At 38.8% G+C, this 20,781-nt stretch overlaps 1 protein-coding gene across 1 annotated transcript in view; it reads left to right on the top strand.

Moving 5' to 3' along the window:
* Positions 1–8,807: 8,807 nt before the first annotated feature.
* pik3cd (phosphatidylinositol-4,5-bisphosphate 3-kinase, catalytic subunit delta) overlaps positions 8,808–20,781 on the top strand; it is a 30,926-nt gene continuing 18,952 nt past the window's right edge. Inside the window, exons 1-8 of the mRNA XM_049580820.1 lie at positions 8,808–9,146; positions 10,044–10,218; positions 11,070–11,298; positions 13,143–13,375; positions 13,592–13,768; positions 15,013–15,168; positions 16,633–16,722; positions 17,742–17,963. Coding sequence (XP_049436777.1) covers positions 10,078–10,218; positions 11,070–11,298; positions 13,143–13,375; positions 13,592–13,768; positions 15,013–15,168; positions 16,633–16,722; positions 17,742–17,963 — 1,248 coding nt within the window. The 5' untranslated portion in view covers positions 8,808–9,146; positions 10,044–10,077. The remainder of the gene's footprint in view (positions 9,147–10,043; positions 10,219–11,069; positions 11,299–13,142; positions 13,376–13,591; positions 13,769–15,012; positions 15,169–16,632; positions 16,723–17,741; positions 17,964–20,781) is intronic.

Here is a 20,781-nt window from a genome sequence, read left to right as displayed (position 1 = left end):
AGATGTGTATAAACAGGTTAGTTTGCTTCTCATGTAAAAACTAATGGGTGTTTATTTTCACATGAGTATTGTGTTGTTGAATGACCGTGCACTTGAGTTTTAAGAGGAATCATTTTGTCCTCTTTGAAGAATTACTGGCTTATGTTGTTTTCTCAGACACTTGATGCTAGTTTCAATTTGTGCTAATTCAGTGGTTTGTCTGATGTTACATTGAGCCAAAGTTATCATTAATGAAACTAGTGAAAAATTAAGTTTCTGAGAAAACTAAATCTTGCTACTGAAAGGCATGAAAATGACTGGGAATTGTCTAAACTATGATTAGACAACCTTAGGAAACACTTTATTTGGATAGTCTGCCAAGTTCACACAGTGTTTGTAACATGTCAACAGCTTATTAGTTGAGATTCTGGTATTACATATTCACTCAATCTGCTCAGCACAGGTTGAGTGAACAGTTCAACTAAATTCTTCTGCAAATATGTAGTGAATTTTTGCATATACTCTATAGATAAACATTTACAGAATAAAGTGAACCAGTTGAATTTTTAAATTGAAATGTGACAAGTGCTCTCTAAACTATCCAACTAAAGTGTCAACCTTATTATAAATATAGTTTTTGAAAGGTATTGTAACCTTTCACCGTACTGTGTACAGACTTGTGCATTTGTACTTGATGTGTAACTTGGTGTGTGTTTATTTCTTCTCTGAAGAAGGCTCTTTCACTGAAAGATCACGTACAGGTTGAAATGTACATCAACCATTTTGAATTTTCCTGAATGAGACAAACCTAATTTTTCAGTCAAATGAAATTATTTTTGAATTTGTATTTAAAGTGTAAATGGAAATATATTGTGCTGTTTTTCTCTGGACTTCACATTATGTTAAATCAAAGGTCGTTCATTTCAAACTAAGACAAGAAGTATTAATTTATGTTCTCTTACTAAAGGTGTGAAGGGTTGTTATTTCACTGTGTTCGGCAATGCAAGTGCTCGTCTGCAACAGCTGTGTGGTCTGTGTGAATGTACGGAACAACATTGGCTTGTTTCATGTGGACCCATACTTTTTTAATAAAGTTTTTTTTCCTAATTATTGTAATTATGTGTAAAGTATCTACTCTTTATTCAGGTACCTGAAAGTGTTGATACATCCCAGTTGCTCTACAATATTGTCATTGTATGTTTCTGAAAACCACAGATATGCTACATTTGTATGTTTCTTGTATATGATGTAGCTCAGATTATATGTATTATGAGCTGAGTTTCTCACCAGGAGGAGGAGGACGTGATGACAGATGGCGTGACACCTGGGTGAGACGCCTACTAGGCAGCAGACAGTCACAGAGTACTGTTCGAGAACAACAAAAGTGAGTGTTTTGTAACGAGAGTTTGGGACATGTTGAGCGACCAAACCATTGATTATTGTGCCTACACCTAACCACTCATGGATGCTTAATTGTCACAACACATGAACAACGATCAGCCAAAACATTAAAACCACTGGCTGGTGAAGTGAATAACATTGATCATCTTGTTCCAATGCAATGTTCTAATGGGAAACCTTGGTTCCAGGCATTCATGAGGACGCCACCTGACGTGCTCCACCCATCCACACATGTAGACTGAGATCCCCCCTTCATGGCAACAGCACTCCCTCATGGCAGTGAGCCCCGAGCAGGACAGTGCACTATGCCACACCACAAATACTGTTAAGGAATGGCCCGAGGAACGTAGAATTCAAGGTGTCAAACTGGTCTCCAGATCCCAATCTGATCGAGCATCTGTGGGATGTGCTGGTACCTCACCAGGGGGGGGCACTGCCATCAGGGAGTGTTGTTGCCTTGATCAGGCATACTTGTTCTGTAGCGGTGTTTGCGTGGGTAGAGCATGTCAAGTAGCATCCACATGAATGCCAGGACCCAAGGTTTCCCAGCAGAACATTGCACTGTAACAAGATGATCAATGTTATTCCCTTCACCTGCCAGTGGTTTTAATGGTTTGGCTGATCAGTGTATAGTGTCACCATATCTACTGCTTTTAAAACATAGTATTGTAACATATCTATGATTCGTAGAAACATACACCATCATTTATTCTGATAGCACACATCAAATAGAGTAATGCTCTGAAATCACAAACGTTTTTCCCTCTAAACTTTTGTTTAGTCTTGTGATGAGTGCCTTTGTTGAGCATTTCAGTCTTTCAGTAAACTGAAAGTTTGCATCACTGAGCGTACACCGAAGCCTTGAGGGAAGTCAGGCACCTAAAATGTTGCCATAGCAATGACAGACTGAGTTTGACACAGCTGATGAGAGAGAAACTGTAAGTGCATTGCTGACCAAACAGTCAAGGACAAATATAAGGCCTCTGTGGATTAGGGTAAATGACACAATTATTAAGTTTAAAACAAAACTGTAGAGGAGCACTCACATTTTGTCACAGATTTAGTCCCACAAAACTCTGATTTTACCAAACTCAACACAGTTCAGGTATTTTATGAACTTTGAAATTAGGAAATGTTTGTAATTGTCTGTAAAAGTGGTCACATGACATATTGACATAAAATAATCAGTCATTATACAGTATAAATTTAATCTGACTAATCAAGTAAAGTAGGTAGACAACTAAAAGATCAAGAGCTGTCTGTTATTCCTTCTGACAATATTATTTAGATCTGACAGCATTTAAATCTTTGGTGATTATGTGACAGTCATATGTCCAGCCTCTCTAAATTGCTTATTCATAAGTTCCCACATCATTCCAGCTTTTGTTAATGACCTCCATTAATTAACAGATGGTGTGTGAAGGTATGAAATAGGAGCACTTAAACTTAAAATGTAGTTTTTCTGTTCAAAATTTTGAAATGGCAGTCTTCTTATGCCATCACAGGCCAGTTATGTTTCGTAACTTATGTCCTTTACTTAACCCTGAGCTGAACTCCTCCGCTTTTATGCTCTTACTCTGTCGGTGCTTCTGTTCTAAATAAGTTGCCACTTACTTCCTCGTAAGTGCTTGTTTGTTTGATTAGAGCCTTCCCTTCTGTGTTACCTTCAGAGAAGCTTGTTTCTCAGAATAATAGACCTTTTGCAATCAGTCATTTTGACATGGTATAGAAGGGAAAGCACGGGTGTCTTTAATACTTAGAGGGGGCGCTGGTGTTGTGCATGCTGGCTCACTGGAAGAGCTTACTGGGACACCTAATGTAACCGAGCCATCATAAATGTCTTCAGTTTCAAAAACTCAGCTTTGGCTGAATGATATTAGGGTAATTTGGAAAAAAAATGTTATGATAAAACTAGATATTCACAAGGAAAAAGCAAAACAAAATTATCTCTGTGATGTTGTCTCACATACGCCTAAGATCCTTTTTAGAATATGTTTCCTCATTAATATCTCTAGCCTTGACTCGTGTCTGAAACCTGAGAGGAAATTTCTCAAATATGAATTTTTCTAAAGCTAACCTTTTCAGCCGGTGTCTTTTATTACAGCCAGTCTGAAAAGTCTCCCTCTATATTGTTCAAACAGTCTTTGGAACTGTGGCCTCCAGTTTTCTCTGTGCTGCATCACTCTACTCTTGAAATAATTAGTGGTGCTACCATCTTTAAGGAAGACTAAGAGGAAGCAAGGTTCAAAGGACAAAGGGTGTTGTACATCCTCTTGAAGCAAACTTGTGATATAACTATGCTATATATATAAAATTGACTTTTAAATCAAGTCTTGTCTAAGCTTCAGTCTCCCATTTATGGAGGATGTCTTAGTTGTTATTTAAGCCTTCATATTACATCTGATACAGTTCAGAGTGGTGTTAGGAAATAAACATCTCAGATGATAAGCACATATGAAAGTCTCAGGTGATTTAATTTTAGCTCTTTATACTGCTGTTTTTTCCGCCTAGATCTTACTTCTCTTTTTGACATGATGGGCCATGCTGATTAACCACCTTCAAAATGTGGTGTATCAATGGCACATTGTTTACCTGCTGGCCTACAGACAGAACGTTCTGAGTCAACATGGGCAGTTTCTCATCCTCTGTGGAGTTCCTCAGGGAGTTAGTCCATGTTAGGTGCCATTTTTTTCTCTCTCTTTGCAACACACTTCCTCTTTGTCAAATCATTCAAAAGTACTGCTTGTATTTCTTTGCACTGTTAATGGCATGATGTTAGATCTCACTCTGTAACCAAACTCAGTGTAATTTAAAGACCCTTGAGATTGTCTCAAAAGTTGGATGGCTGTTCTGTCTATCAACAAATAATCTTTTCATCTTTGATTCTGAAAAGACATTCAGCTAGCAGTCAGGTACAGTTTCCTCCAACCAAGGGTCATTTTCGAGCCCTTACTTTTATGTCAACATCAGATGAAAGTTATTTATAGTGCAAAGCAATAGTTGGATTTTTTGAGGGAGATTTGAGGAAATAAGTGCATCCGCTTTCATGCTGAGTCAGATGAGAAGGTTAATTTCACTCTCATATCTGTCATGGAGCTAAAACCAGCATCCAGTTAGCTCAGCTTAAACAGGAAAGCTTAACAGCAAGCTTGGCTTTTGCATGAGGTAACGAAATCAACCTACCAACACCTCTAAAACACACAAAAAACACACTTTATATCTCATTTGTTGAATCCATACAAAATCCAACACGTAGAAATGAATTTTTGCACATTTTTCAGTTACCACTAGTGTTGGGAAGGTTACATTTGAAATGAAATAGGTTACAGACTACTAGTTACCCTTTTAACTATTTGAATTACTTCATCAAAGTAACTTAATACATTTTTGATTGCTTTTAGAAGAAATGCTTTAAACTTTGCAATAATGCTGAAAAGTCCTAAAAACATAAGTGTATATGTTGTCATTCAGAAATGTGCCAAAAAAGACATTCCTACATGTTGAAAAGATGCAAAGCAAAGAACGAATGTTATATTCTACATAGTTCCCAAAAGTATATATTTAGATGTAACCCTTTTGTAATCACCAACATGCAGGTTAGTAACTGACATTAAAATGCATTTTCTTTCTCAGTAACTGTAACTGATTATAAATACAGTATCTCACATAAGTGAGTACACCTCTCCCATTTTTGCAAATATTTCATTATATCTTTTCATGGGACAACACTATAGAAATGACACTTTGATATAACTTAAAGTAGTCAGTGTACAGCTTGTATAGTAGTATAGATTTACCTTCCTCTGAAAATTACTCAAAACACAGCCATCAACATCTAAACAGTGAACATGTCCAAATTGTGCCTAAAGTGTCAATATTTTGTGTGCCAACCATTATTATCTAGCACTGCCTTAACCCTTTTGGGCATGGAATTCACCAGAGCTCACAGGTTGCTTCAGGAATCCTCTCCCACTCCTCCATGATGACATCATGGAGCAGATGGATGTGAAGACACCTTGCGCTACCCCACCTTCAGCTTGAGGATGGCCCACAGGTGCACAGGTGAGTTTAGGGCTGGATACATACTTTGCCAGTCCATCACCTTCACCTTCAGCTTCCACAGCAAGGCAGTTGGTGGTGGTGTGTTTTGGGTCATTATCTGTCACCTTTATGATTTGTTGTTACTGTTGCATACTTCATTTTCTGGCATTGTGTTTGCTTTTATTTTACTTGTTAATATAATCTTTTGTATCTATTTTGTATTAGATCAGCACCTCTTTTTCTTGGGAATTTTCTTCAAAATGACAACACTGTTATATTGCACAACACACCATGAGAGAAAGGAGAGGAATAACAAATAGAAGAATGTGCATTTTTAAGAAAAAAGAAGAAATAGAGTGCAATTTTCTAAGTCTTGACTGTTTTTCTATTTGGCTGACAGGGCCAGAACAACACTTACCCAGGAAGTGAATGTACCCCTCTCAGCCCCCCCACAGCACTGCGGGTAAGCCTAAAGACAGTAAACAGGTCACACATCTGAAGATCACATGACATACCTAATAATGTGTTCGCTTATTGTCAGGGTAAATATATTGTCTTAAATATTTGGTGTTTTCGTGCACTGAGAAAGTGTTTTTTAAATTTAGTTAAAACTGCAGTTTCATTAAATCCCAGCAGAAATGATCTGACCTATGTGACCCCTCTGAACACAGTACTGTGGCTCCAGAGTTCCTATTAAAGCAGGCGGAGTTGAAGCTTTTGTCCGACACAGCTGACAAAAGCTTCGACTCTTGTTTACTGGCAGGGTTTTATAGTTGAAAATAGCTCAGCGACTGGCGGGTTGAAAGCAGGTTGATACTTTCAGTCTGTCAGTCAGCCAAAAGTTTCTCTTCTGTACAATCACTTCCTGTTTTTTACCAGAGCTACTAGACCACCAAGACTCTGAGTGCACATGAAGGATTAACACCTGCAAACCAAACTGACAAATATGTTTTTATTTACCTGTGATGTCTCTCGCTAAGACGCAGCCTGGCCTAGCTATCAAGTCAAAGAATGAGGTACTTTATGCATCAAATAGCGCAGAGGGAATATTTGTAATGTCATGCTGATGATGTTGGCCCCTGCATTTCCCCTTTTACGGTAGTACTACTGTGGTTTGCGCTCCACTTCCAGGGTGTTGACATTGCTCACTGTTTGCTGCAAAACTAAAATCCTCTCTGGTTATATCTCTGGCTTATAGTTACCTGATGGTAATATGAAAAAGGAAGGCAGGTTTCCCATTGAGGAGTTTCATTTTGATTACAGACATCCACTTCTTAAAAACTCCTGATTAATAAAGGACATTAAAGTAAAGTTCAGTGTGTGTAAATATGAACGCTGGGGGCCGTCTGAACATTTAACTCACAAAGCATTTTGTCATTTTACTGGTTTTATTTAGGAAGTAGTTAAAATTTTCACCAAAAAGGTATATTTATTTATTCATTTTACAAATATACATTTTTGAATTCATCAACTCTTATATGCACCTGCATGTAACGTTCATTTAACATCAGATATATCATTTTCTTCCGTCTCTTTTATGATGGGTTACCTATATTAGTGCACATAAACAAGTGATTGCACAGTTTAACCTCCTTTTATTGAAATATATAAATAAATAGTCAGGGGGCTGGACTTTCACAAGTGACAACATAGTACCTGGAAATAAACCTAACCACCATCTGACTTACAAGAATTTTGAAAACCAGGAGCCACCTCGGGTCTATTTGTGGCGACAGTGCATAAGATTCTAAAGCTCTCATTGGTGTCCCTGAGAAATTAGAGAAGCTTTTTTAATATCACAATGAACATCAGAGAGACTAAAATGCTGCAACAAACAATTATTTTCATATTTTTTTCTTTTATCTGACCAACAGTCCCAAACCCAGTGGAAGAATCTAACACAGTATATTTACTTAAGTACTGTTATTGCAATTTGAGGTACTTGTATTTTACATGATTCTTTCTATTTGATGCCACTTTGTACTTCCATTCCACTACATTTCAGAGGGAAACATTTTTCTTTTTACTCCTTTACATTTGTTTATTCATCATCTATTAGATAATTTACAGATAAAGATTTTACATAAAGCATCTGATGAGCTTATAAAATATTTATTATTATTTTAGATCTGTTTGTGATACATCTATAAAATAGACTTTAAAAAAAAATGGTTCGCCTAGAGAAAATACAGCAGTAAAATGCAACTTGTATATGACATACATATGTCTCAGTAATAATAATCCAAAATGTATTATATGATAGTATAACACATCACAGGGACCGTTTCTCTGAATTGTTTGTGCTTTTGATACTTCAGTTGCATTTTGCCCATAACAGACTACTTCTGCATTTTTACTGTGGTTGCATTTTCGAACATGACCTTTACTTGTGTGAGGGAGATGATGATTATTATTATTATTATGAGTGATTAATATTATTATCATTGTCATTATCATTATTAATGTAATGTAATGTTGTAGTAGTAGTATAGCCATTTTTATTGGGCTAATATTATCATTATCATTGTCATTATTTTTAGTAGTAATGTTGTAGTAGGAATAGTAGTAGTAGTTGTAGTATAGCCATTATTATTGGGCTGATATTATCATTATTGTCATTATTATTAATCGTAGCTGTAGTAGTAGTAAAAGTAGCTAGTAGTAGTAGTAGTTGTTGTTGTTGTATAGCCATTATTATTAGGCTATTATCATTATCATTTTTATTATTAGTGGTAGTAGTAATAGTAGTAATAGTCATAGTGGTAGTATAGACGTTATTATAATTAGGCTAATATTATTATCATTATCAGCATCATAATTATTATCATTATTAGTGGAAGTAGTAGTAGTAGTGGTTGTTGTTGTTGTTGTTGTTGTTGTTGTTGTTTGTGTTGTTGTACTAGTAGCAGTAGGCTATAAGTAGTATTTTCATTTATTTATTTATTTATTTATTTGTTTGTTTGTTTGTTGTGGTACTTTAACTGACAGGATCTGAATACTTCCTCCACTGTGGTCCAAAATTCAAAGAAAGGCTATTCAGTTAACTACCACATTAAAAGCAGTGCTTATGAGTCGTTTGCTTAAACTGTTGAACTTTGTGAGGAATTATTTAATTTCTTAGTTTATTAATTTAAAAAATGACTGATAAACTAAAATATAAAAGCAGCTCATCTTCACATTGAGAGGCTTGAACTGGCAAATAGTTGACTTTAAAAATTACTGAAATGGCAATAATCAAACTAGTTTCCAGTTTTTTTTTTCTGTCAGTTAACTAATGGAGTGGTTGTCTAAATGTGTGTTTAGACAGAAAAGAACAAGTAAGCCCATATAAGGAGCGGAGGGCGGAAGTTACAGAGAGGCAGAGCTGCACGTTCACTTGGCGCGTACAGAAGTTTTGTTGGACGGTCCCTTGGCCCGCAGGGAGCAGAGAGGCAGAGCGCAGCCGCTCAGTCTCAGTCAGTCAGGCTCAGCGCAGCAACATCACACCATGAATGACGGCGCACCGGACCGGAGCAGGCACACGCACACACTCCTCCGTCTCACATGAGCCGTGTGCTGGCGAATCCTCCGTTTGAGCTGGCTTTTCAACACGTCACATTGCTCCAACTTCACGGATACATCCGCAGTCCTCAGCCGCCTGAGCGAGACATGTCTCCGTGATGTTACAGCCTCCATCTTCGCTGGGAGAAAACCATGAAGAGATGACCGGCTTGTAGAGCTGACAGGTTGGTGTCTGCGCTAACAGGTTGGCAAGGCTTTGCTATCATACATATAGCACAAGTTTTACTTAAACAGCTAAATATCACCTTTTATATCGCATAGCTTATTCATGTGCACCTTCTGTTTTATTTTTCTGATTTTAAACATTTACAATGCGCTATAATATCCATACTGTAAATCCGTTTAATTACATTTTTATATACGGGCTGAAGTCAGCATATATCTGGCATTAAGATACAGGCAATGCAGCTCACGCAGGGCAAGTTTCCTCTTACCAAAATCAATAGTGTAGAATTACTTTAGGGCAAACTGTGAAAATTACTCTCAAGATAAAATGCTCTCTGTCTGCACTGTCAGCTCAGGAGACTGACAGGAAGTAGCACATCACATTACCAAAATGTCTGTTTTTTTGCAGTGTGTATGATTCAGTGGATTGAAGTTTCTTTGTAGTTTGTCTTCACCTGATTTGACCCTGAGCACCTTTTTCTGACAGAACATTCAGTCTTTTAAGATGGAGATGTATGAATTTAACTGAATATTAAACTGCAGATTATACGCTGATAGTAAAGTGTGAAGAATCCCAATGTCATGCCTCAGTTTGCCATTTTATATCGTATATTAAAATCCTTGTATATGCATTAAACATTGAGGAGATGGAGGAAGGCATCAGGTGCAAACAAGGCCCTTCAGCTGCAGGATCATCCACAGTGTCACTCATTCATTCATGTCATACACACTCTGTTTTTGCCCTCTAATACTCATAAACAACCTTGTGCAGACAGACAGCTTCAGGTTTTGGGAACAAACAACACACTGTACTGTTACACGTGTTCATAGTGGACATATTAACCCCCGGCTGTGTTTCCTCTGTGTGGACGGCCGGCTTGTCTTCCGGTGTGCAGCAGAGGAACTGACGGTAAATGAGAGGCCGTCACCATGCCCCCGGGGAAGTATGGGATGCAGGAGGAATGGGAGAAGGAGGGGGACCTGGGGATCATGATGGACTTCCTGCTGCCGACTGGGATCTTCCTCAAATTCCCTGTGTCTCGAAACGACACCATCAAAGGCATCAAAAAAGTACGTCCCCTCCCATCTCCCTTTAATTAATTATCACTAGCTGCTTTTAGAGATCAGAAAACCCTTGATAGAATATTTTTGGCTTGGACAATTAAAGTGCAGTTCACCTGTTAGAAGACAAGACCTTATGATAGATTGCGATTGACTGACTGCAGCGCAGCGGTGCAGCCCTGGTGACCACTGATTCAGAATGTTATTTACAATATTTACTCAATAAGCTTTTAAGCAAATTGGCTGAATATTTCCTTTAGACATTAACCTAATTAAAACATGACACAATCCGAACAATGCCCGCTTGTGCTTTTGATTCATCTTGAAGTTTTGATGCAACTGTTGGGGAAGGAGCCACAGCGTTCCTCCTTGGTATACACGGCCAGCTCTCTGCTGAGGCAGATCTGCTGTTAAATGTGAATATGCCAGTTTCTATGCCAACAGTTCTGCCACTTCAGGCTGTTTGATTTAGCTGTGTTAAGTAATGATACTCTTGGAAGCTGTTAAGATGATTAAGAGATTAAATGTCTTTCCAATCGGGGTGATTCACAAAGAATTTTAGAACATGTTCAGAAACTGTCGGGGTCATTTTTTTGTACAGTTGAGTGTCATTTTATCTCATTGAGTAAATGAGAGTCATCAGAGTGGTGGCAAATATGTTCCTCTTCAACAGCGCTTTAGTTGATAGCTTTGACAATATAATGACAGTAGTCAAGCTGCTTTAAATTACTGTCTGGATAAAGTTTGTTTGACATGACTCCTCAAGAATAAATTTAACAGGCCCAGAGAACATGCTGTACACGCCAGATCATAAACACGGCGCTCTCAACCTCATGTACTGCTGGTGTCTCTTGTTTCAGATGGTTTGGAAAAATGCCAGAAGCGAGGCGCTATTCAGTGCACTGGGTGATCCTGATGCGTACGTCTTCACCTGCATCAACCAGACAGCAGAGAGGGAAGAACTGGAGGAAGAATCGAGGCGCATAAGCGACGTGCGGCCCTTCATGTGTGTTCTGAGGCTGGTGGCCAGGGAGGGCGACCGAGTGGAGAAACTCACCAACACCCAGATCAGCCAGTTGATTGGCAAAGGTCAGCCGCATCCTCTGACAGAGCTGACCTGCTGTATGTTTTTGCTGGTTGGTGGTGTTGTTGTGTATAGTTACCAAGTGTAGGACAAGATGCAGTCTTCTGCCACCATCAATAAGGAGATGAGAGTTTCCTTGCGTGGCTCCAGTCTTCTGAGTCATTGTCCAGACCTCTGATTTAGTGCTGTCAAGATACTGGAATTTCTAACTTCGATTCAGTGCTGTTCGATACCATTTTTTATACCACAGGGAAAAATGTACATTGAGGACATAAAATTTAAAAATTTTCATGAAGAGATAAATATAACAGGGCTTTAACATAATAATGACAACTTTTATTTTCTTGGTTAGTGGCAGAAAAAAGCATAATGACTCCTGTGAACAATAAAAACAAGAGAGAGCTAGAAAGCACAGCTGGTATTGGTGCATCAATACTTTGGAAGATCGATATGTATCGATAAATCAATAGTTTTGACAACACTACTCAGATCATTTCAACAATATTTATTTGATGTGATGAGCATTTATTGAAAATCTCACTGTATAAATATTTTGTGAAGGCAACAATAATCAACCCTACAGTTTCGTCACAATATCAATGTCGAAGGTATTTGGTCAAAAATATTGTGATATTTGATTTTCTCCATATTGTTCAGCCCTACAACACTGAAGTGAAATCACATATAATTCAGATCAAATTGCCATTTTGTTTCACTCTGTTTAACACTAACCAATCAGTAGTGACTCTCCTCTCCGTTCTAGTGATACAGTGATATATCATCATCATCATTTTCAGGTGACGAGGAAATTTCCATAGCAGTTTCTATAGTAGTTAATGCTTTCACGTTAACTGAAGAAACATGTTGTTTCGGGAATTGTTATTTCTGTTAGTCAACTTATGACAGACTGTACGGGCACATGAAGGTGGCGGTCCCATTCTTAATCCTGCATACAAAACTCTGATTGGCTCAACTGTCTTCCCAATCAGAGAAACATCCATAGGAACAAGCACAACAGCAGCACGACAGAGTGGTGCAGGGATAACTTAAATTTGTAGTCCAATCAAGAAGTTAACATCCCCCTGGTTCCCTTAAAAGAAAACCTATGGGATATTTCCATTGGGTTTTGGTTTGTTGCAGAAAAAAGGCTATAAACCAACTACATATGACTCAACATTCCTACCACTGAGCTTGCTGTTCGGTGTGATGACATTTAATGTCCCAACAATCTCGGAACAACTTAGCCACTTCTAATCAACTGCCTTTTTTAAGACACATAAAAGCTTTGAAATTCATGAGTGGGGTATTTAGTGACGTATGTTATGTTGTACAACAAAACTTGAAAGTCTCTTCAGCTTTTGTTAACCACAGACCTTATTTCAGGCATCTAAGTAAAAACCATTTGACTTCAAAAATAGGGAAGCGGGAGTGCTAACGTGCTAACTCATTTCCAGATTTTAGGACTCATTCCTGCAGCACTGAAATAAAGATGTAACACTTTCTTAACAGTTAGCAAAATTAACTCTAACATTTGAAGAAAAAAGAAGGCACTAAAATATTTTTTATTAGTTAGCTAGCTATAAGCTAATGAATCTAACTTGAAAATGGAGCACAGCTAGGCTAACTATTGCGAGTTCAAATATTCTGACCTCAGTCATGAGAGTTTTACCCGATAATCTGTTCTTGTTTGTCTTTAATAAGTTTCACTTCACTCAGTCAGTTACTTTGAGTTTCATTTAATTAAAAGCTCCAGTAAATGATTGTAAAAACAAATCTTTCACAATGAGCTCAGCGTTCCTCTCACTGTACCAGACCTGTATTATCTGACACTTTCATTATGATTTTTCAGGTCTCCATGAGTTTGAAGCCCAGAAGAACCATGAGGTGAACGAGTTTCGGACGAAGATGCGTACTTTCTGCGAAGAGAAGGCTCAGGAGCGGCAGATGTTTCCATGGCAGCAGTGGTTGGAATACAGCTTCCCATGTGAACTGGAGCCGTGCTGCTCTCTGCCGCAGAGCGGGAGCGTGAAGTCAAAAAACACCAAGAAGATTTTCATCAATGTCAAGTTTGAGGCTTGTGATGTGAGTTGATGTTGTAGTTTTTATGAGTCATATTTCTAAAGGTTGTTGAGACAAATCAAAGGAGGATTTTAAGTAAATGTGAGCAGCTTTGGAAATCCCGCTCCCACACCACGAATGCCACCTTCAAAACATCACCCGGGAGCAAGATCCCCCGACATGAAAGCTACATTTTCTGTAAAGCTAGCAGCTTTATTTGCATTCATGTGTTTCTCACAGGAAAGCTTCATGCTGCAGCAGGAACCTCAGGACCTCCCACTGGCTCTGGTGAAGAGCGCCCTGAAGAAGAAGGCCACCGTCTTTCGCTCAGTGCGACAGGAGCCCGAGGACTACACTTTACAGGTCAACGGGAGGTGGGAGTTCATCTATGGGAATCATCCCTTGTGCCAGTTCAAAGTGAGTGACCTCAGCAACAGCATCTTTGAGCAGATCTGTTCTATGTTTTATTCATTATAATTATTTCCCCAGTTCCCATTCCAACTCAAGCTGGTTTTCCTCCATGTTAACGATTAATATAAGCAAAAAGCTAAATTCTAGTCTCATCAGAACATAAAATTATCCTCCACTTTGTTTCAGAGGCTCCAACATGCCTCCAGACAAACTTTAGTCCAGATGTCATGTCAGTTTTTTGCAACAGTTCCTGAGTACCGGTATTCAATACCTTTAAATGACCCAATACTAAGTAGTATTGAAACTTTAACAGTCAAAGTATTTAATCCTTTTCGTACCCAGATCTTTGAAAAAAGACTATTTGCATTGCCAGTTACAGCAAGCTTCAATTAAAAGCGACATGTGATCGGCGCTCTGCTGCAGCAGCTACAAACCATACAGTCTGTGGTGTGTATGTGTATGGAATGAAGTAGAACAGAAAGGTATTAAATGAGGGACTCTATTGGTATCAGTATGACTTTAAAGGTACTAGTGTTTGTAGTGGTACTGTTATTTTTTAAACAATACCCAGCCCTACTTTTCCCCCACAGAGTTGTGACTTACTAAGGATGGAATCAAGCAACTTAATGAGTTGATGATTTTTTAGGATACATCTGTGCCATTTTTGTGATTGACTTAGCTGTTAAATGTTGGATTGTTAGTGTCCTCCCAGTGGTTGGTATTTATTAATAATCTTACTGCAGATTTGTTTAAAATTTATCCTCATTATGTAGCTATTGTTTTTTAGGTGTGTCATTGTAAGCAGGTTGTGCAGTCAAACCGGTTAATTGCTAAATGATTTCAAACAGAAACTAGAGCTGTTATTTTCTCAGTGGTTGTGGGTGATTTTCTTTTCTGTATTGTGCCTGTGAGTCTGGCCCTGTGCGGGTGGTCCATAGTATCAGAAATGGCTGTCAGATCAAGAGTGGGGTGAGTCAAGGTTTTGGTGGCAGGAGACTCCACTGTTGACTTTGAAACCTCAGCTACCTGCAGGGGTGACTCATATCTGTCTAGCAGCCCTGCAGAAAGGAACTGCATCCATCCACACATAATGAGATTTCGGTTGCATTAACCTACAGTAAATGAACAGCCTCCAGGAGTTAACCAGCGCTATCAGAACACTGGGAAATATCTGTGGGTGAGCTGACTGATGGTTGTGCGAGTAAACAGATCTATTCTCCTGTCCCCTCCTGTCTGTCTTTTTCTCCCAGTACATATTCTCATGTCTGAGAAATGGTCAGAACCCTCACCTCACCATGGTGCACCACTCCACCATCAGCAAATATCAGGAGGAGCAGGGCAGAATGTGCAGCCAGGCATACAAGAGTCGCTCCTTGTCCAGACCTCCTCCACTACCCCTGAAGAAGGTAAGAGGTCAGCGGACGGCTGTCATCTTTCATTAACAGAGCAGCAATTCTTCCTTTCTCTCTCCTCATCGCAGTTGTTCCTCAACCAGACTGCGGACTTTGGCACACTTGAAACCTGCTGTGCAACACAATGTTGATAATTTACACTTCACACCTGTGCCTGCATTTACTGTAGTTGAACACAGAGCATATATTACCTATTTTGAACTTAAGGCTATTATGCATTTTTAAGCCTTTATATCTTTGAAATATTGAAATATGAGCTGCAAAAAAACAATAAACGTACAGGTTTTTAAGACTTAATCAAAGTACCTGAAGAGCTTTTTGTCAGTTTCCTCCAGTTTCAAAGTTTGTTCCTCTTTCTTACTTTTTTGGTTAAAGTGTCCTCTGTCGTGCTTCTGTCCTTTGACGTGTTGCCAAACAGGAAATTTTAGCAACAGTTTCATGACTTCAGACTTCAGTAATCGCTATAAATGTCGTTTTAAGGAGGAAATAGTGAAAGTTTCTTGCTTTAACTTGCTTGCTGTAGAACAATGACACCACTTTCACCGTGCAATTTTGTCTGCCATTGGGAATGATCCATAGACTGTAAAAATGATGGTAACAGCTACCGTGACGTAACCTTTGGTTTTGGCTTGTGGACCCCCATTTTGAAGCCTTAAGATTGGCATTTCAACGATCGCAATCTTGTTTTTTTAGAGTCAGAAGTGACCATATTTGGGCAAGTCTCAGCTGGCGCTGTGGAGGAGCGAGGCGTGGATCGGCCTGAGAAGGCGTGGACACTATCGGCAGACAGCCTGTCCCATAAAGTGGTCCACCCTTAATTATGCGTAACTTTAAGCCCTAAAAAAATGGAAACTGGTTAGTTCTAAAAAAAAAAAAATTCAACATAAGACAACGCATACAGTTGTCGTGAACAAGGGAATTAGCTATGGAGGCCAAAATTATTTTTTGTACCAGGTTGTAAACATGTTGATTTCTGCTGTAAAGTTTGACGTTTTAACATGAGGGTCTATGGGAATTCAATGGCTTCTGGAGCCAGCCTCCAGTGGCCATTCAAGGAACTGCAGTTTGTGGCACTTCCATGTTGGCTTCATTTTTCAGCCCCGAGGTTGCTGCTTGGATTTACGGCTCAAAGAAAGTGCATCATCCATGCACAACTAAAACAGGAAGAGTATAGCACTTTTGTTTTGTCTGGTAAATACCAGTAGCTATGCTCAGGTACTACTGAGTATCAGTGTAAGCTCTTTGTGGTTAATATCCCCAGTAGTATAAATGGCGGCTGGTGGAAGAACTGAAGTAACAACAAATGGTGGCAGTTGCTAGGAAAACAGAAAGCGATCCAGTTGTGTTTGTGACAGTGGCACCAACAAGAATACCACTTAGAAAGTTATCTGTTTCCACTTTAATGTAAAGAATGTGAGTGAAAATTTTGAATGTCCTCTCTTTTTACTCTTTCTACAGCAGAACACGTCCTCTCTGTGGTCCATCAATGAGCCCTTCTACATTCACCTGCTGCAGGGCAGCCGAGTCAATGCAGACGAAGGAATGAAGGTCGGTGTGGTTTTGCGTGGGTTTGTCACTCAATGAAATGTGGCATTCACTTGTTTACCAATATCTCAATTTCAGTTGTAGGAACAGCGGGGTTGACATGTAAATGACAGGGGGTCACATGGTCCAGACCACACGTTTCCCATAATTCATCAAGGCGGTTGGTTGAAACTTCAAAACAGGAAGTGGGGAGGGCCTATCTGCTTTTTACATCTCATTCTGAGGCCTAGATTCTAAGAAAAAAGACAGACTGCACGCTGTCTCTCCCTCTCTCGCTTTCAATGCACTTCTTTTTTTGAAGGCGATGCATGCATTATGTTACTATTGCAGACAGGCCCTGACCTGAGTGTTAAAGCGTGTCTCCCTGTGAATGAGCATGTAGAAATAGCAGCAATACAGCAATAATACTCCAAATATTAATGTTTTCTGTCAGTTTTTTTCCCTCATCAAATTTGACAAACAAGGAAAAGAGTGAGAAGAGAAGTAGGGAACTCTGTTAATGTGTGTCTGTGTTTGTGATTCAGTTTCATAACTAACTGCGTTACTGTTTAGATGGGTTATTAAGTGTAAGTGCACTTCCGGCCGCTGCCTCAGAGCACATCATGACTCATGGCAAATTTATCCTGTCACATAATTATCGGTCATGTCTGCAGTTGGCAGGCAGAGGTTTGAAAACACACCCCGGGGGAGAATAGCCACTCATATATTTTGGAAATATAGATTTAGACTATCTTGATTTGGCAAAAGGCTGGAGCTTAATGGCTGCACAATATTGAATTTTGGCTCTGCTGGTTGTTTATCATTCTGGACGGACTTAGCATTGAAAGGCATCGCGACTTGCTTACGTTATGAATGTGTAGACCCTTTGACTCATAGCCTGAGTGACACAGGAAACTCTGAATCATCTTGTGAAGTCTGTAAATCTTCCACAAACAATCTCCCTCACACAAACTCTTCAGCATCCAAACCACATGCTCATGCCTTCATCTAATCACCACTGTCTATGTGTGTTTCCCTTCCAGCTCGTGGTGCAGGCTGGTCTGTTCCATGGCAGTGAGCTCCTCTGTAAGGTGGTGACATCCTCAGAGGTGACAGTCAGCTCTGAGCCGCTGTGGGATCAGAAGCTGGAGTTTGACATAAACGTGGCTGACCTGCCTCGCATGAGCCGCCTGTGCTTTGCGCTCTATGCTGTCATTGAGAAAGCCAAGAAACCCCGCGGCACTAAAAAGAAGAATAAGAAAGCGGTGAGTTTGTCAGAAACCTGTGCCGTTTTTTCGGGCCCTAGTGTACAAATTGTGATGGAGGAGGCGAGTGTTTTTGGCTGGTGGGTGTGAATTTGTTAGCAAGCACAAACAGATCTGTTTCCTCTCCATTGTGTAGTGCGTGTAGTCAGTGTGTGCTTGTGTGGGTGTGTTTTGCTGCTGTGTCTGGTTGTGCAAGTGTGTTCAGTGGCAAGGCTGCGGTTAACATTTCATCCGCTTCAGTTCTTTTATCTGTACATCACTCCAAGGAAGGAAGGAATTGACAAACATTTTCAAGGAATTCTAAATTCATCTTCGCTGTCACCATTCGTAGTTACAGCTCTCCTGCTCAGTGAGCATTTTACCTTTTGACTTTTCTTCTCATATTTAAAGAAGTATTTCACTGCAGGAGAGATGGTCTTTCAGTGAAACTGGGCTGCCTGTGCAATAGAAAGAAACACATACTTTTGAAAGTGGTGCTACATGACCAGAGAAAACAAGGGGAAAGTGCTGTGGCATCACTCATAAGGTAGAAAACCTTCAACTACCAGAGTGCATTGCGCCGCACCGGACCAATATACGGTCCAGCAGGGTGGATGACGTAAAGCAAATTTGTCGGATGGCGGGTGGCTGGTAACAAACTATCTTGCATTACAGTTAAATGTCGAGCTAAATTATGTTTCTGAAGACTTTTTAGTCCAGAAATAGGCGACACAGTACCCAAATCTTGGTTTATATTTGATCAGTGCTGCCTAGTTTTACTGTTTGATCTGAGTTTGCGAGAAGGGGGTGGGTCTCTCTCGATCTGCTTCTATACTCTTTGTCTCCATGGTGCTGGGCATACAAAAATGCAGAAGTACAATCTGTTGTTCGAGCAGCAGCCCTAGATCCAGCAAAAATACAATTTGAGCTGAGAGATGAGCAGGGAGCTCTTGGCACTGTGAAGATGGAGGAAAGTTTACCGCAGTTCATTTACACACACTACACACACTGTAATGATACAAAGCTGGTTAAAAATCAGCAAAGTATTCCTATAAGGCCTGTAGTGGGGACCGTACAGAGGAGATGCCTAAAACCTGTGCATATGTTTTGACCATCAACATTTTTGAGGCAAAATACCAAGCATTTGCTGCTTTTTTCTGTTTCATATCACTGTAAATTGAATATCTTTGCATTTTAGAGTGCTGGTTTGGACAACAGAAGCCATTTGAAGATGTTATCTTGGGCTCCGGGAAATGTTTCACAGAAAATAATCAGCAGATTAATCAATGAGCAAAGATAGCTATTAGTTGATATCCTAATTACCCATATGGAAATCACATATATGCCTCTATACCAAGAGTGATACTGACATATATATTACCTGTATGTGATATATTATTATCGCATACATACATCATCTGGATATATTAAGATATAAGTTTATAACATATATGAAATACCCATAATAAAATTTGTACATGTAGATATGTTAAAAAAATATTTGTATGGTTAAATTTCATACTGTAATATATGTTGCGAACATATATGTTAACAATATATATGCAAGTGTTTAAAAACAGCATATATACAAAAAAATCTGTATGCTTATATATTTTCAGCTTAATAAGTTTTGACATAAATGTCTATGTTTTATATCTAAATATATCAACATATAATGACAGGCTTTGGTATGAATATATATATATATATGTGTGTATATATATATATATATATATATATATATATATATGTGTGTGTGTATCTACAATATAAGCATTCAATATGTATGTACAAATATTTAAAATATTTCTACATGAAATGTTTTATACATTAGTAATGTTGCGACCAGGTGTGTTAGCAATGTAAAAAAAATTAATTAAAGATGTAAGTTTGCTATGTGACTATGTGCACATGAGGATGGGGCAATATACCAATAAGACAGTAGATATCGTCTTATGTCGTAACTGTCGTCTTTTCCTGACTTTAAAGGCTACGTTACAGTAAAGTGATGCAATTTCCTGAATTTAACAGACTGCATGTTCTAGCTGTTCTATTATTGGCCGGCACCCATTTCATATCCACATTACTGGTGATTATTTATCAGAAATCTCATTATGTAAATATTTTGTGAAAGCACCAACAGTCAACCCTATAATATCGTTGCAATGTTGATATTGAGTTTGGTTTTGTTTTTTATTTACAAAACTTAAATGTGTAATTTGACTATTACACATGTACACAAATACATATATATTATATGTATAAATGATAAATAATGGCATGACATATATGGCGATAAATCTATTATATGGGCATAAACAAATATTTGCTAGACATAAATGTCAATATATGAAATTGTTCCAAATTTTTAATAGTTTCATATATAATTGATACATAAATGTTTTTACTTAATATGCACGTATATTTCATATATGGAACTGAGTATATGAACATATATTACATTTCTGTATCGGTACATTAATACATTTAAAAAGGAATATGCAATTTAGTCTATCATAAGGAAGAATAATAATATGCCAATAGAGGCACACAGAGGTTTTTAAGGAATTTATCGCCCTCTTGCCATTTATTTATTTTTTAAAACCCTGTTTATGCACAAACCTACAGCAACAGTAGCTGCTACAGTGAGAAGCTGACTTCACACACCCACTCACTGTACACTGGCAAGTACAGTGAACAACAAATTCCCCTTTTTTCTGCCGCTGTGGTCTCAGCCTCTCTTGTTTTGAAGCGCTGCAGCGACTGTGGGCAACATGTTTCAGAGGTGGGCCCAAACATGGCGCCCAGGTGTGTTTATGGGCATCAAGGCCACTTCTGC

This window comes from Epinephelus fuscoguttatus, linkage group LG7 (assembly GCF_011397635.1).
Source record: "Epinephelus fuscoguttatus linkage group LG7, E.fuscoguttatus.final_Chr_v1".
Classification (NCBI taxonomy): domain Eukaryota; kingdom Metazoa; phylum Chordata; class Actinopteri; order Perciformes; family Serranidae; genus Epinephelus; species Epinephelus fuscoguttatus.
The sequence above is the reverse complement of the archived record's forward strand: the minus strand, read 5'-3'. Positions and strand labels throughout refer to the sequence as shown.